Source organism: Vigna angularis, chromosome 1 (genome assembly GCF_016808095.1).
Source record: "Vigna angularis cultivar LongXiaoDou No.4 chromosome 1, ASM1680809v1, whole genome shotgun sequence".
Classification (NCBI taxonomy): domain Eukaryota; kingdom Viridiplantae; phylum Streptophyta; class Magnoliopsida; order Fabales; family Fabaceae; genus Vigna; species Vigna angularis.
This window is the reverse complement of record NC_068970.1, coordinates 9,170,993-9,192,477: the sequence shown is the minus strand read 5'-3', so window position 1 is coordinate 9,192,477 and position 21,485 is coordinate 9,170,993. Positions and strand designations below refer to the sequence as shown.

The 21,485-nt window shown below is 35.7% G+C and overlaps 2 protein-coding genes across 4 annotated transcripts; both read left to right on the top strand.

The window, feature by feature from the left end:
* The first annotated feature begins 468 nt into the window (after positions 1 to 468).
* Positions 469 to 2,406, top strand: LOC108329701 (uncharacterized). Its single transcript, XM_017564048.1, has 5 exons — positions 469 to 594; positions 796 to 1,286; positions 1,481 to 1,533; positions 1,700 to 1,958; positions 2,067 to 2,406. The coding sequence occupies exons 1-5, from the start codon at positions 469 to 471 to the stop codon at positions 2,404 to 2,406; spliced, it is 1,269 nt and encodes a 422-aa protein (XP_017419537.1).
* Positions 2,407 to 3,950: 1,544 nt separating this feature from the next.
* Positions 3,951 to 19,728, top strand: LOC108345601 (G patch domain-containing protein TGH). 3 transcript variants are annotated; one of them, XM_017584223.2, is made up of 16 exons: positions 3,951 to 4,269; positions 4,884 to 4,974; positions 5,057 to 5,151; positions 5,946 to 6,049; positions 7,734 to 7,795; positions 7,866 to 7,940; positions 14,392 to 14,543; positions 14,936 to 15,011; positions 15,086 to 15,157; positions 15,234 to 15,311; positions 16,251 to 16,392; positions 16,622 to 17,108; positions 17,433 to 17,717; positions 17,798 to 17,926; positions 18,046 to 18,264; positions 18,556 to 19,728. In XM_017584223.2, the coding sequence occupies exons 1-16, from the start codon at positions 4,135 to 4,137 to the stop codon at positions 19,420 to 19,422; spliced, it is 3,069 nt and encodes a 1,022-aa protein (XP_017439712.1). In that variant the 5' UTR covers positions 3,951 to 4,134; the 3' UTR covers positions 19,423 to 19,728. The 3 variants fall into 3 exon arrangements, with proteins under 3 accessions (XP_017439712.1, XP_017439720.1, XP_052724718.1); XM_017584231.2 differs by lacking the exons at positions 3,951 to 4,269; positions 4,884 to 4,974 and having other exon boundaries at positions 5,057 to 5,173; XM_052868758.1 differs by lacking the exons at positions 3,951 to 4,269; positions 4,884 to 4,974; positions 5,057 to 5,151; positions 5,946 to 6,049 and adding an exon at positions 6,733 to 6,793.
* Positions 19,729 to 21,485: the final 1,757 nt, after the last annotated feature.

Genomic DNA, 21,485 nt, shown 5'->3' with positions numbered 1-21,485 from the left:
GTGCATGGTTTAGATGATGAAGTGCAGGGGGAGGAGGAAGTAGAGGTGGAGGATGGACAACACGTGCATGTGGAGGAAGAAGTTCACGTTGAAGATTTTACTTCAAGTGTGTCTGATGATGAAAGACAATGGGATAGTGATGAAGGAGAAGGGGATGAAGGACTAGTGGATAGTGATGTAGGAGAAGAGGATAAAGAAGGACTAGTGGATGTTGATGTAAATGTTGATGAAGTACTTTTGGACGATATAGAAGGGGTTGTATCAGTGGAAGTTAATGAAAATGAAGAAAGTGGAAGTGAGGATGCAGATGATATTGCACATAGCTAGAAAAACCCATATGCCAGGGGGTTGTCTGATGATGAGTGAGAGTCAGATTTTTCGGCCACTCTAGAAGAAAGTGGAAGTACGGATGCAGGTGATGAAAGACAAAGTTGTGGTCCATTTGGGACATTTGTTATGCAAAAGAGTATGTCTGAATACAAGTGGGAAGTGGGAACAAAGTTTAGGGATAAAAATGAGTTTATGGATGTTGTTAGAAGTTATGCAGTCCATGGTGGGAGGAATTTGAAGTTTATTAAGAATGATAACAGAAGGGTACGAGTGAGATGTTTGGGTGCCCAAAAAAGTTGTCCATGGATGGCTTATTGTGGCTATTTGGAAGGATGTAGGACATGGCAATTGAGAAAATTTTGGATAATTATAATTGCAGTAGGCAATTCAACATTAAAATGATGAATGCTAAGTAGTTGAGTGAGACATTAGATAAATTCACTACATGAAAATCCGAATTTGAAGATAAATGAAATATGCTCAAAAGCTTTGAGGAAATGGAATACCAATGTCACAATTTCTAAAGCTCGTAGGGCAAAGATAATTGCATCTTGCAAAGTTGAAGGTAGTTATAAAAATCAGTTCAAAAGAATATATAACTATGCACATGAATTATTGAGATGTAACCCTGGATCAACAGTAAAAATTAAAGTGGATACTGACAATGGTGAAACAACATTTCAGAGGTTCTATGTTTGTTTGAATGCTTGCAAGGTTAACTTCCTCTCTTGTAGGCCATTTATTGGTTTGGATGGATGTTTTTTGAAAGGAAAATATAAAGGGGAGTTATTAACAGCTATTGGTAGAGATCCTAATGACCAGATGTTACCTCTGACATATGCAATTGTGGAAGTAGAGAATAAAGATAGTTGGACATGGTTTTTGGAGTTGTTGATAGAAGATCGTGGGGTGCTGAAGTCTGCAATTCATGCACTTTTATGTCTGATCAACAAAAGGTAAATGTATTTCTGATATGTCTATGTTTTGTTTCCTAAGATTAATTGTGTTAGTCATATCAAAATTGGTCCTGGTTTTTGTTTAAAATGTTCAATTTGGTCCTTTTTTTACAGGGTTTATTACGAGCTATATTTGAACTGTTACTTGGGGCAGAGCACAAATTTTGCATGCGACACTTATATGCAAATTTCAGGAAAAAGTTTTCAGGGCAAAACTTGAAGAATCTGATGTGGAAGGCTGCTGCAAGTACATACCCCCAAGCTTGGAAAAGAGAAATGTTAAATATAAAGGAAGTCAATCAAGAGGCTTACAAATACCTAATTGCTATCCCGCCAAGGTATTCTTTGTTCCTTATCAATACATTGATGACATGTAAAGTGGATATAAACATCATTTTTATTCCTTGTAACAGGTTTTGGTATTAGATCTAGATTTACAGGTAGAGCACTTTGTGATACACTAACAAATAACATGAGTGAATGCTTTAATAGTGTGATTGTTGATGCACGAGGAAAGCCAAATATAACCATGCTTGAAGAAATTAGAGTATACCTCATGAAAAGATGGGCAACCAACATAATTAAGACGTGTAATATGGACTTTGATATCTTCCCCAAGATTAGAAAGAGACTTACAAAGGAGTCAAATTTATCCAAAAATTGGATCTCTAGGTATGCTTTTTCTTTCCCTCTATTACTTGATGGCACTTGGTTTGTGATTAAAATGGCCGTATTGATCACTTAATTTTTAACTTGTATTCATATATTACTTCATGTCAGTTGGTCTGCAGAAAAACTCGATGAAGTTAGGCATTTTGCACAGATTACAAACAAGTTTGTAGTTAACCTGGACAGTCAAGAATGTTCGTGCAGGAAATGGCTTATTACTGGGATCCCTTGTTGCCATGCAATTGCAGCCATGAAGTTCTTAAATTTAGATCCAGAAGATTATGTACCCATTTCCTTCAGACGATCCACATACGATGAAACATACACCTCCATCATATTTCCTGTGAATGGCCACCTGTTATGGGAAAGAACATCCTACCCAGACGTCCTCCCACCATTGAAGAGAACATTACCTGGCAGACTAAAGAAAAAAAGAAGGTTGGAGCAATGAGAGCTAAGGAGGGATGATACCCAGATGACCAAAGGTGGCCACCGCAAAAAATGTAGTATTTGTCGTCAACTTGGACATAACAAAAATAATTGCCCATTACGTCCTTAACATGAAGCAGACCTACCAGAGGCATCTCAACCACCACCTCAACCACCAACTGAGGCAATGACACAACAATTTGAAGCACCTCCACAACCAACACAGGAATCCAGAGAAGAGCAGACTCGAAAAAGAAGAAGGGACAAGTTACCAATCAGAAGACCATGTGCTTTATAATGTTATAATGTTGTTGTACTTTTCTTTTGTTCGAATTGGTTACTTGTATGCTAAACATTTGGAAGTGGCACTTGATATGTTTTGATGTACATTGGAGTTTAAATCCTTACATGTAACCATGACCTCAGTTATGTTTATGCAAACATATCGTTTTTATGCTTTATACAATTGCAAACATATTGTTGTTTATTGCTTTATGGACACATCAATCATCATCATAGGGACTATATTCGCAAATAATTAACGGAAATGGGGACTAAATTGAACAACTAATTACTAACACAAATTTCATTCCTTCATTCATTACAAAAGACATAGGCAGAACCTCAACATCACAACAGTTCAACTCCATTGACCTAAAAACACTACATTCAACCAGATTGGGACCACCTAAAACACATCATAAATTGAACCAAAATACTCACAATACATCATCCTAAAAACACATAGAACATAACAACACCAGCCACTGCTACTAATAACTGAATCCTTTACTTCAAAGCTTTGACTGTGTTTTCCAGATCAAAAATCTTCCTCCTTTGCCTCCCAATAATAACATCCTTTTCATCAACATTTTCTTCATTGCACCACTTAAAATAGTTGCAACACATCGCATTACTAGCTCCACTTTGTTATTCATGAACAAAAACATCAAACACAATGTTAATTACTATCACATAAACAACATAGGGGTTATTCTGATTACCTTGTAGTTACGACAACTCCAAAAATATCTTCCCGCATTCTTTGAAGTTCTAACCATTCTTACTACTGCCATCTCACCACAATTGCAAATGGGGATTATCCCTAGCCCCATTGAACCACCACCATGTGAACAATGACAACTTCGGTGCCCCAAGCTATTACAACAACAAGAAGAAGATTGGTTAACATCCAACGTCACTGTGGCTTTCAAAGAACAAAAGCAAAAACCCTAATTTGAGAATCCACCCTCATTTCACCTCTGTAAAGGGTTTCATAAAATAGAATTTGAAAAATAATAAATCCAACTGACAACGCTATAAAGGACTTCATGTAAGCCAATTTCACTTTGTAATTGCACATGTAAACATCTCGTCGTTAACGATTTAGACGATGTTTGCTAAAAGGATCAAATTGAACACGAATTATATTCTTTGGAATTACATTAAATAGCAAAAAAAAAATTGGGATCATTTCAAATTTTCGGAACCAAAATTGGGACCAAAATATGTATTACCTTTAAAAAACACATTTAATTGTTAAATATAAACTTATATGAGAAGAAACTAACATTTCCTCTATCCATCCAAATCGCCGAGGCATGTTACTCTCGCACTTCATGCCAATGGATTTTGCACACCCAAGACAAGCTTCCACAAAACCCTAACATCGCCATTCAATATCAACAAATACGTCTGAAATTGGATTGGGCAATAACAATCTTCCAATTTAAGGATTAAGTGGAGACAAATGGAGTCTGACGAAGACGATTTTGTTTTCTATGGAACACCGATAGAGCGTGAGGACGATGTAATCAGTCGCAAGAAGAAGGCCATTGCCGAGTCCTCCGGTCAACTTCGAACTCTCCCAGCTTGGAAGCAAGAGGTAAGCATTTACGCTCCTCACCGAAATTCCGTTACGACGGCGTTGAATTGATTTGGCGTTGGCACTGTTTCCGGAAATTGCTAATGCACATGGCAAAAGACTTAAGGGTTTTTGGTTTTTCTTTTTACCGTCAAATTAGAAAGTGAAGTTGATTATGCCGTTGTATCTACGGTTGGATTGAATGGTCTGATTCTGCCTCTAGGTTCATGGAGGAGTTCAGTTTTGTTTCTGATGGCTACTTCCCTAGAGCTATTCGATTAAAGACTATAATTGGTCAAAAAAAGAATTGACTAGAAGCTATTGGAATATGAATATTCCTGTTAATTGTTATTGTATCTTTAGTGACGTTGTTTTGGTTCTATAGTGAGTGTATTCATATTCTGAATTTACATTTCAATATTTTGCATTTGAACCCTATTCAATGAAAGGCGGTTGATTGCTTCTGTAGCTGTGAAATGTGTGGATATATGTGATTTATAATTAAAGTCGGTACTTGGTTTTATTGCTTAAATTCATTAGCAATTACCCTTTTAAAAACGATAATAATTTGGCATTACTTAAGTAATGTTGCCTGTATCTTAACCTCATTACAATTTTGATTTAACCAACTCCAGGTTAGAGACGAGGAAGGGCGGAGAAGATTCCATGGAGCATTTACAGGAGGCTATTCTGCTGGTTACTATAATACAGTGGGCTCAAAAGAAGGTTTAAGTTCATTATTAATCGTTCTGTCTCAGAATTGAATTTTAAAGCTGGTCGTCTGTTAACTTTATGAATGAATGTGCAGGGTGGGCACCCCAGTCATTTAAATCATCCAGGAAGAACAGAGCAGAATTCAAGGAGCAGAATATACTGAATTTTCTAGATGAAGACGAGAAATCTGTATGTTGAATGATAGATGCCGGTATAGGTTTTTTGTTATGCATAATTTTTAAGATATTTAAATTTATATGTTTCAAAGTCTTCCTATTCACTTCTAAGGCGGTATAGGTGTAGGTACTGAAGGTGTGATATCAAGCAGATCCAGCCTTTTACTCTAGAACCATTTCAAGGCAGATAGATATTTCTGTTATATTTATCAGTTGTCCTTAAACTTAAATTTGATATATATTATTCATTGATGATCAATTTCATTGGTGCCTTTTACATGGTTCTACTTTTTTTGTCGTTTTCAATATCTTTTGATGTGAAGCTTTATTAAATTTAAATTAGCATAAATAGATCCATCCACATATCACCTTGGGATTTTGAATATTACAAGCACCCACTTAAAAATGGAAAAAGTTAGAAGCAAATCTTTTGTAGAATACGCAAACCTATTAGATTTGTTATGTTAAAATTTTAAAATTGAGGAAAGTGTGTTCTATTAGAATTTAAGCAAGGAAGTTTCCTTAATTTTAGTTGAAATGGAGCATAGTGGGTGCTATTTTAAATATTTGAAATGCGAGGAGGGCTATGTATTTTCATTAGATATTATGATGTTTCTAGGACAAGAATATAATCTTGTTTGCTTGTCCAGAAGGAATCTGAACTAAAATCATGCTGTAGAAAATGATGATTAAGTTTTGATTTGGATGGAACCAGGTAGGTCATTTCTTAATTAGTGTCTGGGGGTTCAATCTTTTGGGTAGATTAAGTTTTTTTGTGCTCTAACATGCCCTTTCCATGTATCACAGGAGTTGGAAGGTCGTTTTTTGGGGACTACTTCACAGTTTGATACATTTGGTTTCACAGCTGCCGAAATTGCTCGCAAACAAGCTGAGACGGAACAGAAACAGAGGTGCATTTTATTTCTCTACTTGTTATTATGGTCATTTGATGTAAATATATCAGTTAACTTCTATTTGTGATGTGGTTTTTTTTAGAGTGGATATTGAAATGCTTTTGCTTCTCTATAGCTTTATTGTTTTCATCATTTTTTATCAGCTCTAATGTTTACATCTTAATATGAGGTTTTACAGGAAAACCATTGCCAGTCCTCTATTTTTATGTTTTTTTGACAGTTGATTCTCATGTATTCCAAAAATTGTGAGAAATGGGAGATTATTCAGCATCTTTGATGTTTAACCCGTAGTAGATTCGTTTTGGAGAATTCCTTTTATAAATATTCAAGGGACTGGAGAACTTTGTTTCATTATTCAACTTGTGTGTGTTTAATCCCTTTTTTTGTTAACGATTATTCTCTCTTTCTATTATAATCACCTTATACATACTTAACAACCATCACCAAACCTTTTTTCACTAGGTGGAGCCAGCTACTTGGATGAAATGTCACCATAAGTTCACTTGTAAATCATGCTTATAGACAGACTATTGACATTTTAATTTTGATTTCATTTTGTCATAAAGAGAGGGCAAACCTTGGTGCGACAGTAAGGTTGCTGCCACCTTCCTATCTGATTGTGATGGATTTACATCCTAGAAACAGCTTGTTTGCCTGCAGGGTTAAAGCTATGTGCATTTATCCTCCTCAGACCCCACTAGGTGGGAATGAGCCTCATGCACTGGAGGAGTAGAAAATAAGGCATGCCAGTTATCTGTGCATATGACTTTTGGCTTTTTTATTTGAATGGTTGTTAGGCTCACCTATATTTTTCTTGGTTCTGAAAATATTAAACAAAAGTTTTACTTTTAAAATTCTTTTCCCTTTGTGGTGGTGATGAGTATAACGTTTGAACTACTGATCCATTGAACTGTGACGCACTGTGATCTTTTGAGTTAAAATAATTTATAAGATTGAAATTAAAATTGATGTGTAATTGTGTCCTTCAAATAGTCTGACTTTCTTTAATAAAAATCCTCCCTTTTATTTTCTTTAATGGAAATCCTCCCTATTTGCATGTCTATAATCGCCATTTTTATAAATCTCAATATGTTAGCGCATCTCCAGCACTGGAGTTCTTATTCCACTTTAAATGGGACTCGTTATGCTACATCATTTTTGAGCCATTCATACCAAATTTTTACATGTTTTGCTCCAATGGGTTGTTCTTATAAGCACTTACACTTATATCTATCTATCTACCTATATATATATATATCTTATTTACATTTCACCTTTTGACAAGTTAAAAATAATGTCATTTTTTCCCAATTTTCTTCTTAAGCACCATTCTTTGTAGAAACAATGTTGCTATAGTTTTAGAAACTCTTGTTGCAACGTAGATTAACTCCATTGCAGTTTCTTATTAGACGCAACTACTTTTTGTTAAGCAACAGGTTAATAACTCTGCTCTGGAGTTGCTCTTACAAAATATGGATGTTTGTAATAAGCTACTATTCTACCCATTATGTAATCTTCAATATTATTAACCTGAATTAGAGTTTTTTCTCCCGAAAGCAAAATGCAGCTTTACCGCTTTTTCTTGTTTCTCCATAATTTGCCCCTTTTTATTTTTTGTTTTTGTTTTTTATCTTTCTGATGACAACTCGATGCTTGTTGGTGTTTTTCTTTTTCATTGTAGACCATCCGTAATACCTGGACCTGTACCTGATGAAATAGTTGTTCCGGCCAATGAGTCAATAGGTGTTCCACTCAACTTGAATAACATTTTCTTTAAAAATATTCTGTTTCTTACATCCTTCACATGTTTTAGGGGTAAAACTTCTCTTAAAGATGGGGTGGAGTCGTGGCCGCACGATCAAGGATTCACATTCTGATGCATTGTATGGTATGATTTCCCATTACCAATTTTTAGCTATTTGTTCGCTTTCTATTTTATACCTTTTGATACAAGTTCATCCAATATAAGTTATATTGTAAGAAAGGGTTCTTAGGGCTGTATGGTTTGAGAAAACACTTTCTTATTTCTGTTTTACTTTATTTCACTTTTTTAGAACTTTGTATTGGGAACAGTAAAAACAATTATTTTTTATCATTTAAAGATATTATCTTTAAGTTTATATTTATATTTAGTTAGTTTGTTTATATTTCTTATTTGTATTTTGAACTTATCTCATATTTCTTCTATTATAAATAGAGGACCTATGTGTATATAAGGGAGATTAATTCAATATATAATTTTCACCATATTCAACTTGGTATCTGAGCAGGTTTTGTGATCCTTTTCTACTCTGTCTTTGTTGTCGCTGGTGGCTGCCACCACCGACGCCCCCCCCCCTAAAAATCTCATCTTTTTTGAAATACCTCAACGAGTAATCCTGTCTTTCTCAGCCTCAAGATCAGGTTTAGGTTTGTACCTGGCTTGAACCTTCTCCAGTGTTTCCAACTTTTTCTGATAACAGCTATAAGCTAAACTTCCAGAGTTTGTCTCAATACAATTAGAATGGGATTCGAACCCATGCACTTTCGGACCAATACCTGAAACTGGTGCTTTAGATCAACTGATGCCTAATCATTTTGGCACTCTTATTTGACATTCTCACTGCCTTCCATTCATTTGCACCCAAAATTAAAGAAAAAGGACCTAAAGTCTCTTCTTCTAATAGGGAACCCTAGAAAGGCACTTGCCTCCTCCTATACGTGAATAGGCCATTGCCTCCATTGAACTAGCCGTCGCGAGCTGCGGCCCAAGGCTTCACCAGCAACATCGATCGCCGCTCTCCACCGCCAACCAACGTCCGTCGTCGGCCGTTTGTCGTCAGCTGTCTCTGTCTCGTCCACACGCGCCGTCACGCACCTCCTCTCTCCGTCAGATATCAGGTGCGTACTGTTCATGCGCCGCCCTTCCCTGGTCGGAAGATCACTGTGCCACTGGTGTTCTGTTTGCCTCACTCTCCTGAGCTTCTTTTGGCCCCTTGGCTTCTTCTGAAGTCCTAACCATCACTTCAATGGCAGTTCCTCTTGCCGTCATCTCCGCCGCTTGTGCCACTGATGCATGGGCACGTAGTCCTACCTCTACTGCTTCTGCTATCTTCTCCATTCTAAAAGGTGCCACTCTTTTACACCTGGAAATTGATTTGCTAAAAAATTGTGAAGAAGGCCTTCAATTCTAAATCTGTAGGGGGCCTTGGCCTTCAATTTTCACTCATGACCAGCACCTTTTTGTCTCTTTTTTCTGCTTCCACCAATGGGTTTCTTCCTTTCCTTGTGCACCACTGATGTGTCTCCACCATCATTTTGTTCAGAATCTTGACCAAAAACGACCGCTCTCGATGCCACTGCATAACCTCTTCCTTCGATTGTTATTGCTGACTTTCTTCTTGGGCTCGGGTTTAGCCCATACTTCTTGTGATACAGTGCTAAGTATCACCATTTGGGAGTAGTCCAGCAAAAAACCTTTGGACCTCTAATCTGTCTTTGGCTTTTTGATGCAATCTGTCGTCCTTATGCTTTGTAAGCAGCTGTGATGCTCCTGTTGGGTGTCTATTTACAAGTCTCCAAGGACAGTTGGTTAACACCAAGGAATTTCAACAACAAAGTCATGGGTTGAAAGTTGCTTAGGGAGGGAGTCTATTTCTAGCGAGATTCAAAATCTTAGTCAACAATTTCACCAACCCTTTGTCATATTTGAGACAAAGTCGTGACAGAAAGAAAAGAGACAACTTCTGACTGAGCAAGGCACAAAAAACACTGGAGATACATCAGGAGACGACTTCAAGGCATTGAGACAACCATTTCTGCAAGGGATTGCTTCAAATGTATCTAGAATTCTCTTTTGTTGGAATTTGATGTAATGACTTCATTGTGATGTAAAATTCCTGTGCAATATATCGTTGTTCGTTCATATGCTCTTTCTTGAATTTATTTTCATTGTATGGAAATATAATGTTATTTGAATGTTCCTGCTTACCGAAAAGTAATTTTGAACATGGACATAGATAGAGCACCTAAGTGATTTGGGATCTAGGGATAGACTCAATAACTTAATCATTCTTAGCATTGGACCTAATGCAAATTGTATGTTAAATTGACTAAGGGATTAGCATTTTGATATAGGAATTTAGAACTAGTTGCTAAGGGATTAGGACTAGTATGCCTTGATGCGAATGTTTGAATAAAATAATGATATGTTGTACAAAGTTTTATTCTCATATGATTAATGAAACCCAATTCCAACAAGCTTACTTTAAAACTTTAATTCATAATCTTCAATTTCTTGTTCTTCAAATACAATTTTGTCAATATGAAATCAATTGTGATCATCACTAAATTGATCATGATAAACAAATCCAATTAGATAACGTGACTCAAATTTCCTTGGGAGACGATACTCTTACTTTATTACTTGAGACGATTTTGGTACAGTTGCCAAAGAGCTATCAAGGAGTAAGTAGTAGAGGAGTGTGCAACCTTCCTTATTCAGGATATATTAGGAGAAGGGAGGAAGGGAGATGCTTCCATTGTGGGGGAGCTTATATCCAGGGCATAGATGTCTAGAAAAGAATATGAGAATAATAATCATGACAGAAGATGAAGAGGAAGAAGAAATTGGAAGGGAAGAAAAAGAAGAAGATGGTGAAATGGAGCAAAAGCAATTGGAGTTTTCATTATATTTAGCGGGAAGATTGACTCAATCTAATACTATGAAGTTACAAGGTTGGGTGAATGGGAAGAAGGTTTTAATTTTTGATTCACAGTGGAGCTAGCCACAACTTTGTCTCGGATGAATGGGTGGCTGAGTGATAACCTTTTGACAAGTATACCAAATCGTTCTAAGTAATAAAGAGTAAGCTCAGAATATCGTTCTCCCAAAGGAATTGTGTTACGTTATCTAATGAAAATTATTTACCAAAATCAATTGAGTAGCGATGGAAATTTTGATTCATGTCAAATAACATACTGAAATTAAAAAAATATTAAAATTTAAAATTAAAAGTTTAAAGTAAGCTTAGTTGGGATTGAGTTCATGACTAACATTCCAGTAACTTTATGAACAATATATTTTGTGTTCACATATTAACATCACTATATCTTGGTTTAATCCCTTAAAACAAGTTCTAAAGGTATATGTTCAATTATTAATTCCTTAAGTAATTAAACATAACCTCTGCATTAAGATCCGATGTTTATAAATGACCAGAAGAATTGAAACTATTCCTAGCACCGTTCCTTTTGGTTGCTTTTCTTATGTTCATACTCAAATTTACTTCCCAGTACAACTGAATATATAAAATACATTATACTTCTGTATAATGACAAGTACAACAAGAAAAGCATATGAACACAAATATATATATTGAACAGGAAGATTACATCAAATGTTAGTCACTACCATGGTTATCAAACTCGCGAGTTAACTCGTTAACTCGTCCGAGTTTACGTTTTCAGCCATGGTTGCCGAGTTAACTCGGTACCAAACTCGTTTTTGGACTGAACTCGGTAGAATCGGACATGGACTCGGTGGAATCGTTCGGAATCGCGATTGCACAGCGATTTAGCGAGTTCGAAAAAGCCAGAAACGAAGAAAAGAAGGGTCGTTTTGTTTAGGGTTTAAAACCTGATTTTCACTCCACCACTGTTTAGCGTTTCGTCCCCGTCGTCGTTCGCCTGGTTTTCACTCCACCACTGATCTTCGTCGCTCGTGGTCAAGCTCCGCTCGTGATCGCGCTTGGTCCGGTTGCTGATCGTGGTCGTCGTCGCTCATTCAGTCGCCGTGCGTGGTCGCGTTTCGTCCCTGTCGTCGTTCGCCTGGTTTGCGATCACTGTTACAGTAGCTGCCGTCATCGCCGCCATCGTCACCGCCTTCCTCGCGTCGCAGCTTCTGGTCTGCCCTTCTTCTTCCAGCCGCTGGTGGTGGGTGAAGTTTTGTCATTCTAAAATTATAACCCGTGAGTCACGTTTTTCAAACTGTATGATTTTATTAGGAAATGAATTTTTTATTCTTTTACTACATTAGAGGGGAGAAATATATTGGGCACTGGCATTTATAAACTAATATTTTAACTTTTGAAGTAGCCCAGAAATTACATTGTCATATTTGCAGACGTTCTTATTTAGGATTCGGCCTCCTTTTGGTATACCAGACTTTTGGACCAATATTAACTTGAAGAACTTGTTTTTCTAACTGAAGTTTCAATTATATTCAATTAAAATTATGACAAAATAATTATAATATTAAAAAAAAATTTAAATATATATAATATGATAAACTAATAATTATAATAATATTATAAAAGTATAAAAACATTATTTATAATTATAATATTAAATTATTCTATTATTTATAGATATTTTAAAATATTTTTACACGAAGTAAACTCTTACGAGTTTACGATTCGAGTTTACGATCCGAGTTTATGAAGCTCCCACGAGTTTACGTAAACTCTCGAGTTTGACAACCTTGGTCACTACATTCAGTTCCAACAAAAGAAAGATTTAGCTACTCCTAATCATCTAGAACATACATAGTTTTGCAATCCCTTGCATACAATGTTGTTTGGATGCCTTAAAGTAGTCTCCTGAAGTCTGCAATCTTTTACGGTTCTTTGTTCTTTGTCAAAAGTTACCAACTTTCCCTCTATTTCCCACTTTAAAAGCCAATTAAAAGTAACTAATTCTCCAAGTGCACAACTCTTCATGCACTAAGCGAATATTCAACTGCATATCTTTAACTGTCCTTTATTCGCTCAACGAGTTGTGCTGGTGCGCTGAGCGAATATAACTCTTTTTAGCTTAGCGATTTAATGCTGGCTTAGCGAGAATCATCTGACAACACTCCACTTTCCTACTTCCTATTACAACTTTTTCTATGAGGAAACACATTATTTCATGAATAAATACAAATTTGAGCTAATTAATAAGTCTAAAAACATGTATTTTTCGTACTTATCACTGAGTTGGGTCTGTCTCATCCTCTTGGATTTCAAAGCTGATATCAGAATATCATATGACTGCCCTGGGAGGACACCCAGGTTCGCACATATCAAAGTGGTATGAAGAAAACAGTATCAGAATTTGTGGCATCCTGTGTGGTCTATCAACAACATAAATATTTGACTTCTTCCCCCCAGGTTTATTACAACCTCTGCCTATACCGAACACAAGCATAGATTTCATAGCAAGACTTCCTAAGTCTGAAGGGTATGATGCTATCTTAGTGTTGGTAGACAGATTAAGTATGACCACTTTATACCTGTCAAACACCCGTATTCAGCTAGAACTATAGCGGAGATATTTGTAAAGGAGATAGTCAAACTGAATGGAATTCCAACCTCAATCGTCAGCAATTGAGACCCAACCTTCCAAAGCCTCTTTTGGAAGGAGTTATTTAGGTTGCAGGGCACCAAACTCAACATGAGCACAACTTACCACCTTAAATTAGATGGCCAGAATGAAGTTTTGAATAGAAGAATAGAGACCTATCCGAGACGATTTAGCTCAGAGCAACCCAAGTCCTGGACCACATATTTACCTTGGGCAGAATACTGGTACAACACCAGTTTTTCATGTTTTAGAGTTAAAAATAGTTATAGGTACCCAACAGGTTGAAAAAGAGCTACCCGAAGATCTCCAGGGCAGAGTTTTAGCTGTTTCCCAGACAAAGTACTGCATAGGAGAACCTCCCAGCAACAGGGAGAAGCTGTGCAACAAGTGTTCATTCAGTGGTAGGAAGGAGGTACTGAGACTGCTACATGGGAAGATGTAGCAACCATGAGAGATCTGTTTCCAGATTTTAACCTTGAGGACAAGGTTATTCCTGCAGCAGTGGGTAATGATAGGATAATAATGACTGTTTATGTTAGGAGGAAAAAGGTTAAGAATTAGGTTGTTGGGTAGGTGGTTAGGAGAAGTTAGACTTTCTACGAAAAGTCTATATATAGGTGTTGGGATCTGTGTGTAAGGGGTCTTTGATTATTTTCTGGATGTTAGTGAGGCTTGTAAACAGGATCTTAGTTGTCCCGTGTGGGAGGGAGCATTGCCCCCTGTATGAGATTGATGTAACAGTGATGAACGTGAATAAGAGCGAGGTCTATTCTGTGTATTTTTGGTGTCTGAATCCTGTCTTTTGATCTCTACGATCAAGAAACGTAACACATTGTCAATTTTTTTTGCAAAGATTATGAGCTATTCAATCTGTTGTATTATTATTTCATATCCGGAATATATACTATTCTAATATAAAATAATATTTTTGTATATATTTTTGTCTGGTTGCTGTCTAATTAACTAGGCTTCCATGTAATGATATCTCAGTTCATGTAATTGTATATTCTGTGCAGATGCCAGAAGACAGGCACGCAGAGCTTTCTTAGCATTTTCTTCTGATGATCCAAAAGTGAAGGTATCAGAGTCTGAGTCTGTCGAGGGTGATATTGTAAATTTTCCTGAGAAGCCTGTGAATGACGATGCTCAGATTTCTAAGAATACACCGGTGAGAATTTTGTTACTAATCATATAGAAATGTTGTAGGTTTAACATATGATTATCTTCTAATATGCTGGTTGATTGTTTATTTCCTTTCCAATATGGTTCTTTGGGGATTGTGATGTGTTATGTGATTTTGACCCATCTGAAAAGAAGCACCCACAAGCAATTGCTTAGTCCTTAGAGTAAATCCTGATGAATTATTAAAATGATTCCTTTGAGGAATGGTGAGGTATGTTTGTGTATAATAATTGTATCTGAGTTTCTTCATGTGTTAGTACAAACTTTCAACAAACATACTTAGTTATTGTGACTCAATTTCTTATTTGTCTTTTAGCTGCTTGCTAGTAGAGATTTGTTATTAATAATATGCGTGCCTTATATACATCTTTTCTTTAGGTTTATGTACTCAACCCAAAGCAAGATCTGCATGGATTAGGTTTTGATCCTTACAAGCATGCTCCGGAGTTTAGAGGTAAGCATTTTTCTTCATCTATGATGTGGGATCTAGAAAATTCATATTTAATTGCCTTATCTTCTTTTTTACAGAGAAAAAAAGATCACGCTTAGCCAACAAGGGGGGACTTGGGTTCTCTAGAGATAGTCTTTTTGGTTTGAAGTGTAAGATACTTAAACTCCGAGTATATTAAAAATATCTTTCTCTAAAATGATTTAACTCTCAGCATTCTTTCATCAGCAGGAAAGGCTGCCCCCGGTTTTGGCATTGGAGCTCTGGAGGAGCTTGATGCTGAGGATGAGGATGTGTATGCCACTGGTTAGTAGTTCTGCTCTTTCATGTTAGGAGTAAACATGGTTTAACTTGGGACTTTTTTGGTATTCGTGATAGGATGAAAAAGCCTGATGGTATACAGCCTATTAAAATTTTAATGCTTGGTATTTTGTGTGTCATTGTATATGCTATGATATCTAGACTATTATGTTTTGTATATATTTTTGTCTGGTTGCTGTATTATATGACAGGACCCAAAATAGGATAGAAAAATAGTTACTGCAAAATATCTTGATGAAACAGTATTAGTGGAAGAAATTTCCTCTTCCGGGTATAGACAGCAGAAATAATCAGACTGAAATAGTGACGAATTGGAGCAGAGCTCTGATTTACATTTTCAGCACTCACTCTTTGCACCATATTTGCCTGTATAATATTAGTGCATTACAGGTGATGACGATTAGTGAAATCAAAGTATCAAGGGGGAGAAATTGAATCGTTGAATTGCTTTTTTATTGATGATGCAAAATGACATAATTCAAAAGCTATGGCTAGTGGTATTGGGGTGTCTAGGGTTGAATGGAGGACTTTTACTTGAGCTTAAACATCAAATACAATAAAGCCTAATCTCAATCTGAAAGCCCATATAAGTTTTCATTATTATATTGTATAAGGAGGGTTTAACGGATAAGCTTATACAATATATTACTTTGCGCGGAACAATTACAAATAAAAGTTATACTGTATTAACTTATCGTACCTAGTTTTACTCTTTAGTGATATGTATGTAGAATGCTAGAATTAGTGCTTCCTTCTGAGTATTCACTTTCAGCTTTGCTTTAAATCATGATTGTCTTTCCCATATAGAGGTGTATATGCTTTAATATTTTTGTAAGAGCACAATTTCTTTGAAGTAAGCTTGAGAGTGTAAATTTCTTCTGTAAGAATTACAAAAATGGGCATAATGTTTGCTTCTTTTTTAAGCTTACGAATTCGAAGATGCTGTTCAAGAAGTAGAAGAACCTTCAACATTGAGATTAGAAAACCGGACAAAGAAAGAGCCGAAGGACAAGGGTGATCTGCCTGGTTTCAGAGTTGCATCCAATTCTGACTATAAAATGGAAAGGTTACAAAGCAGTTTATTTCTAAACTATTAACCTGATATGTTTTTTATTGTAAAATTTCTATATTATAAACTTTAATGTTTTACATTTCTATTAACCCTGATTTGGGTTAATAGTAATTCTATGGCCCTGGGATCTATTATCATTATAATACTTGTCTTTTTTATTCTTCGCCTATTTTGTATTTACACGATTGCACATTAAACCATAATTGTATAAACTGAATTTCAGATTTGAGGCTCCTCTGATTCCTAAGGATTTTGTGCCCCACCACAAATTTTCTGGACCACTTGACCTTAACCGCAAGAGCTATGAAGTGACTCCACCGGACACTCCTCCTCCAGAGGATGGCAATTTAAAATTATTAATTGAAGGGGTTGCTAATCTGGTAGCTAAATGTGGAAAATTATATGAGGATTTATCTAGAGAAAAGAATCAATCAAATCCATTGTTTAGTTTTCTTTCTGGAGGAACTGGCCATGAATATTATGCTAGGAAATTGTGGGAGGCACAGCAGAAACACAATGATCAGACTAGTCAGCAATCGGATGGAAAAATGACTCCCGGTGTGAAGAGGCTAACAGCTGAGAGCCGAGGCCAGATCTTAGGGGAAAAACCTCTAGAAAAAAGCTCCGAAGGTCCATCCTCATTTGTTGCTTCGACAGATATTCAACTCCAATTTAATCTTACTGATACATTTACCAAGTCTACATCAGTTGTAAGTAGTCTAATCTTACTGCATTAAACTCTAAATTGGAAAATATCTATGTATTGCTTCTAGTAGTGTGGCTGACTTACCAGATTGTGCTTTCAACTCATAATTCCTTTTACATGATTTTTAGACTCCTTTCTGTGGAATCTTAATGACAAGGCACAATGGAACCCGTACCATTAGGCTTGGGGTTGTACCGATTTATGTAAAATAAAAGAAGTTACAATGAGATTTATCCTCCCACTTTCGTAGAGACCTTTGTTCCCAGACTGTCAATAGCCAAAGAGACTTGGGTGTTTACTTATCTTTGTTTCTTTATTTTTGAGCCAGAGTGAGTTGATGAATGTAGAAAAGCCTTTCAAAGATGATCCAGCAAAGCAAGAAAGATTTGAGCAGTTTCTTAAGGAGAAATATAAAGGGGGATTGCGCTCTGCAAGTTCTAGTTTAGCTAGTGATATGTCAGAGGCTGCTCGTGCTCAAGAAAGACTGAGTTTTGAGGCTGCAGCTGAGGCAATAGAAAAAGGACGACAGGGCAGGGGAAGCAAGCCTTTGACTCCATCTGCCATGGATTTCATCCCAGGTGGTGTCATGCAGTTTACTTCTGGTGAATTAGAGGTATGACTAAAGTGATGTTCCTTCTGTTTCTTTCCCTACATCTTTGCCTGATTTTGTTTGATGTATCCCGGTGCTAACAGCCAAAAAAAGACCTGCAAGCTGATGATATTTTGAGGAAGAAAACTTACCCTAAGAGGGAAGAGTTTCAATGGCGCCCTTCACCTCTTCTGTGCAAACGCTTTGATTTGATTGATCCTTATATGGGGAAGGTACTTCAAGTAGTCTGTTACATTTTGAAGTTATTCTTGCATTGACTTTCATGCTTGATTTGGAAAACTTTTTTCATTTTTTTTCTATGTCGAAGAATGATATTCCTTGCCTTTTTCAGCCACCACCTGCTCCACGGATTAGGAGTAAAATGGATTCCTTGATTTTTACATCAGATTCAGTCAAAGGTATCAAAGTGGACGACCCTGTTACATCAATAAAAGACATCTCACCTTTGCAACAATATACTGCTGAGGACATAGCCAAAAGTATTACTGAAAATGAAATTGAAGGGGACGTGGAAGTTGAAAATATTGAAAGGCCAGTTGACCTGTACAAGGTAACACCCAATTTCTCACCCTTTCCGACCATCCTACTTAAAATTAATACTTTCACATGAAATCATTTCGTCCTTTACAAAGCATGTTTACATGTTTTTATATGCCCTTTTTGTCTGTGCATATTATCTTGGGGTAACTTCTGATGACAATACTTATTTAATTTAGTTTGAGTCTTGGAACTAAGCATGAGTCCCAGGAGTGGAAATCTAAATTAACGAATGCTCATTTATCACTTGTATATATTATATGATGTTGCACAAGGCAACCCATAACAAATTCTTGTATCGCAGGCTATTTTCTCCGATGATTCAGATGATGAAAGGGGAGATTCTGGTATTGGGAGAGTGGATAATCAAGAAAAGAAAGCTGAAGTAGCTAATACAGCTTTGAGCCGATTGATTGCCGGTGATTTTCTGGAATCATTGGGCAAGGAACTAGGAATTGAGGTTCCTCCTGATATTCCTTACCCCAAACAGAAGTCTAAGAACATTGCACCTCAGAAAGAACTTGTTAATGAAGATACAAAAATTGAAACCCTCGACAGTAAAAATAATGACCAGATATCCTTAAATCATGATTTGCTATATGATCAGCAAATTTCTCAGGAGGGTGGTCTATCAAAAAGTGTCACTATTCATGGAAATAACCGTGAGAACAGTAATGTGAAAACCAAGGGAGTCAGTACCATGAACTATAAACCCGACAGATCTGAGATGAATATTAATGATGTAAGGAAAATTAAATCGCCTCTAGTCCCCAACCATGACTATAGCAGCAGTTCAGAAGAAGAAAAAAGCAGAAAGCGATCTAGTAGGGAAAAATATGATGAGTACAGGAAGCTTAAAACCCCTGTAACACACCGCCGAAATTATAGTAGCAGTTCTTCATTAGAAGAGGAAAAGAGCAGAAAACGTTCTAGACATCATGGACATAAGAGGCGTGATGCAGGAAGTGATTCATCCAGTGATGACGAAAGAAGAGATAGGCACAGTTCAAGGTCAAAAGAAAAGAAAGGTTCTTCCCGAGAAAAAAGCAGAAGTGAAAAACACTCAAAACACCGCAAACACAGAAAGCATGAATCTCCAAATAGACACTCTCGTTATAGCAGTGAGAAGGACAATGCACGTTCCAGAAGTGAGAAAAAACGGAGGGAATGAGCGAGACTTGTTTCCTTTGTTTTGGACAACTTTTTGGAATTATGTCGGTGGATCATTGCTGTGTTAGAAGATATTACTAGGTTTTGGGAGTGATGGTGCTTTGATACACCCTATGGATTTCATCTGTTTTGCAAGTCTCTTGCATATGCTTCACTGGTTTCAAGTATGCTGCTTATTTAGTATCCCCACCTTACCTTTATTGGATGTGAAGAAATGGAATTGGCACCTCATCATATGTACTAAATATTAGAGACTCTTTAATCGAAAAAGAAAAAGAACTAAATTGGAAGTTGAGGCAGTGCTTAAGTCCTGAGGTCTACAGTGATGCATTTTATAACTTGGTTAACCACAAAATAAGTGTTTTATCTCTAAATTTCCAAATGTTAACAACTTTTCTTTAACAATTTTTTTATAACAGGACGTCGTCACTTTATTGATTTGCTTGAATTTAACTATCATGTATACGTTATTAAAAAATTGTTAAAACTTTTTTTTTCTTTCCAAATATATCTAAAATTGCAAGAGAACCATTCGAAGTCCCCAAGATAAACACTTCGTTAGTGAGTGGATTGAAAATTGGCGCATCCAAATATTAATACGTTGGTCAATTTAACATCAACGCTGCTGTTGGTTAATTTTGATATTCAAATTTTTTATACTTATTTCACATTTACGTTTTTATCTTTCAATCTCTCTTTTTATTTACAGATATAAAAATTCATTTATTAATAATTATTTTACTTCCTAAAACTGAATTGTCAAGTGGTTCTTTAGTGTCAAAAAAAATATTTTTCATGTATTATTTTTAAGCCTTTTATAATACAATTAAAAATTCATCTTTTAATTTTTAATAGATAAATAGAGTATTTTTTTAAGGTTAAAATTGTTCCGATTTAATGTTTATTTGACCTTAAGTGAGAATATTTAAATGTGTTGAGAATCGTCATGGATTTTTAACTTATATATTAAAGAACGTTTTGGAAATCAACAACTTATTACAAAAACACCTCTTCGGCAGCAACCTTATGAAACCTAAAAAAACAAAAAAAAAAACAAACTTATATTAATAGATCTAATGGAACAAGAACTTTTAATATATCACCAATAACTTTAGCCTACTTCACTATTTACAAGGCTAACAAAAATCCAATTTAGTTTGTCATAAACCCTAGGCGAACAGCAAATTACACTGTCAATTAAAAATTATACTGCATTCATTCTTATTTTGAAGCAATGCTCAGATTTCATTTATGAAAATCAGAATTACATATTTTAACTTCTACAAAGTGTTGAAAAGCATGTGGACATCATGAAACTAAATTGGGCTTCTTTCACGTAATAGTTGTCCCTGTAATTTAAGGGTTTTTCTTTTTACACTTCCACAATTACTAACTGAACCAACGCAATAACAGTAACAAGACTAAAATGTCCTTTACTACTATTAAGAAGACAGAAAGAACGTTCGAGAGAAAGAAAAGGAGAAGAAAAATATTCTGGAAAGCTCTTTCCAAAAATTATTTAATATGAGGGTGTCTGAAAAAATTATTCTGAAAGATATCATATATGTTTTAAAAAAAATGTTCTGATAAAATCCTATTTTGGAAAATTTATTCCATAATGTATTTCCCGTATTCTAAAAAGCTTGATCAGAAAAATTCTTCCAAAAATATTATTTTGGAGACTCGAAAAAGTTTGTTCCAAAAAAATTTCAACATGTATAATCTAAAAATTACTTTTACAAAGAGTAGACAGTTATTTTAAAATTTTGGAGGGGTGCGCTAAAGAATTTAGGGGTGCAGCAAATAAAAGCCTTTTCGAAAGTATCTATAATTTCATGCTCCACCTACATGCATCGATGGGAATATATTATTAGTTCTCTTCTTAAATTTTTATAAACATTTTTAAAAAATATTAAAATAAAGGTTATTTTTTACAAGATGAAAATAAATTATTTATCTATAATTTAATATAAACATTTTTTTCATATTAGCTTAGCTTAAAAAATAATTTATTTTATTTTTTTGAAATAATTTATTTTCAAATCGTTCAATAACTGCGGCTTT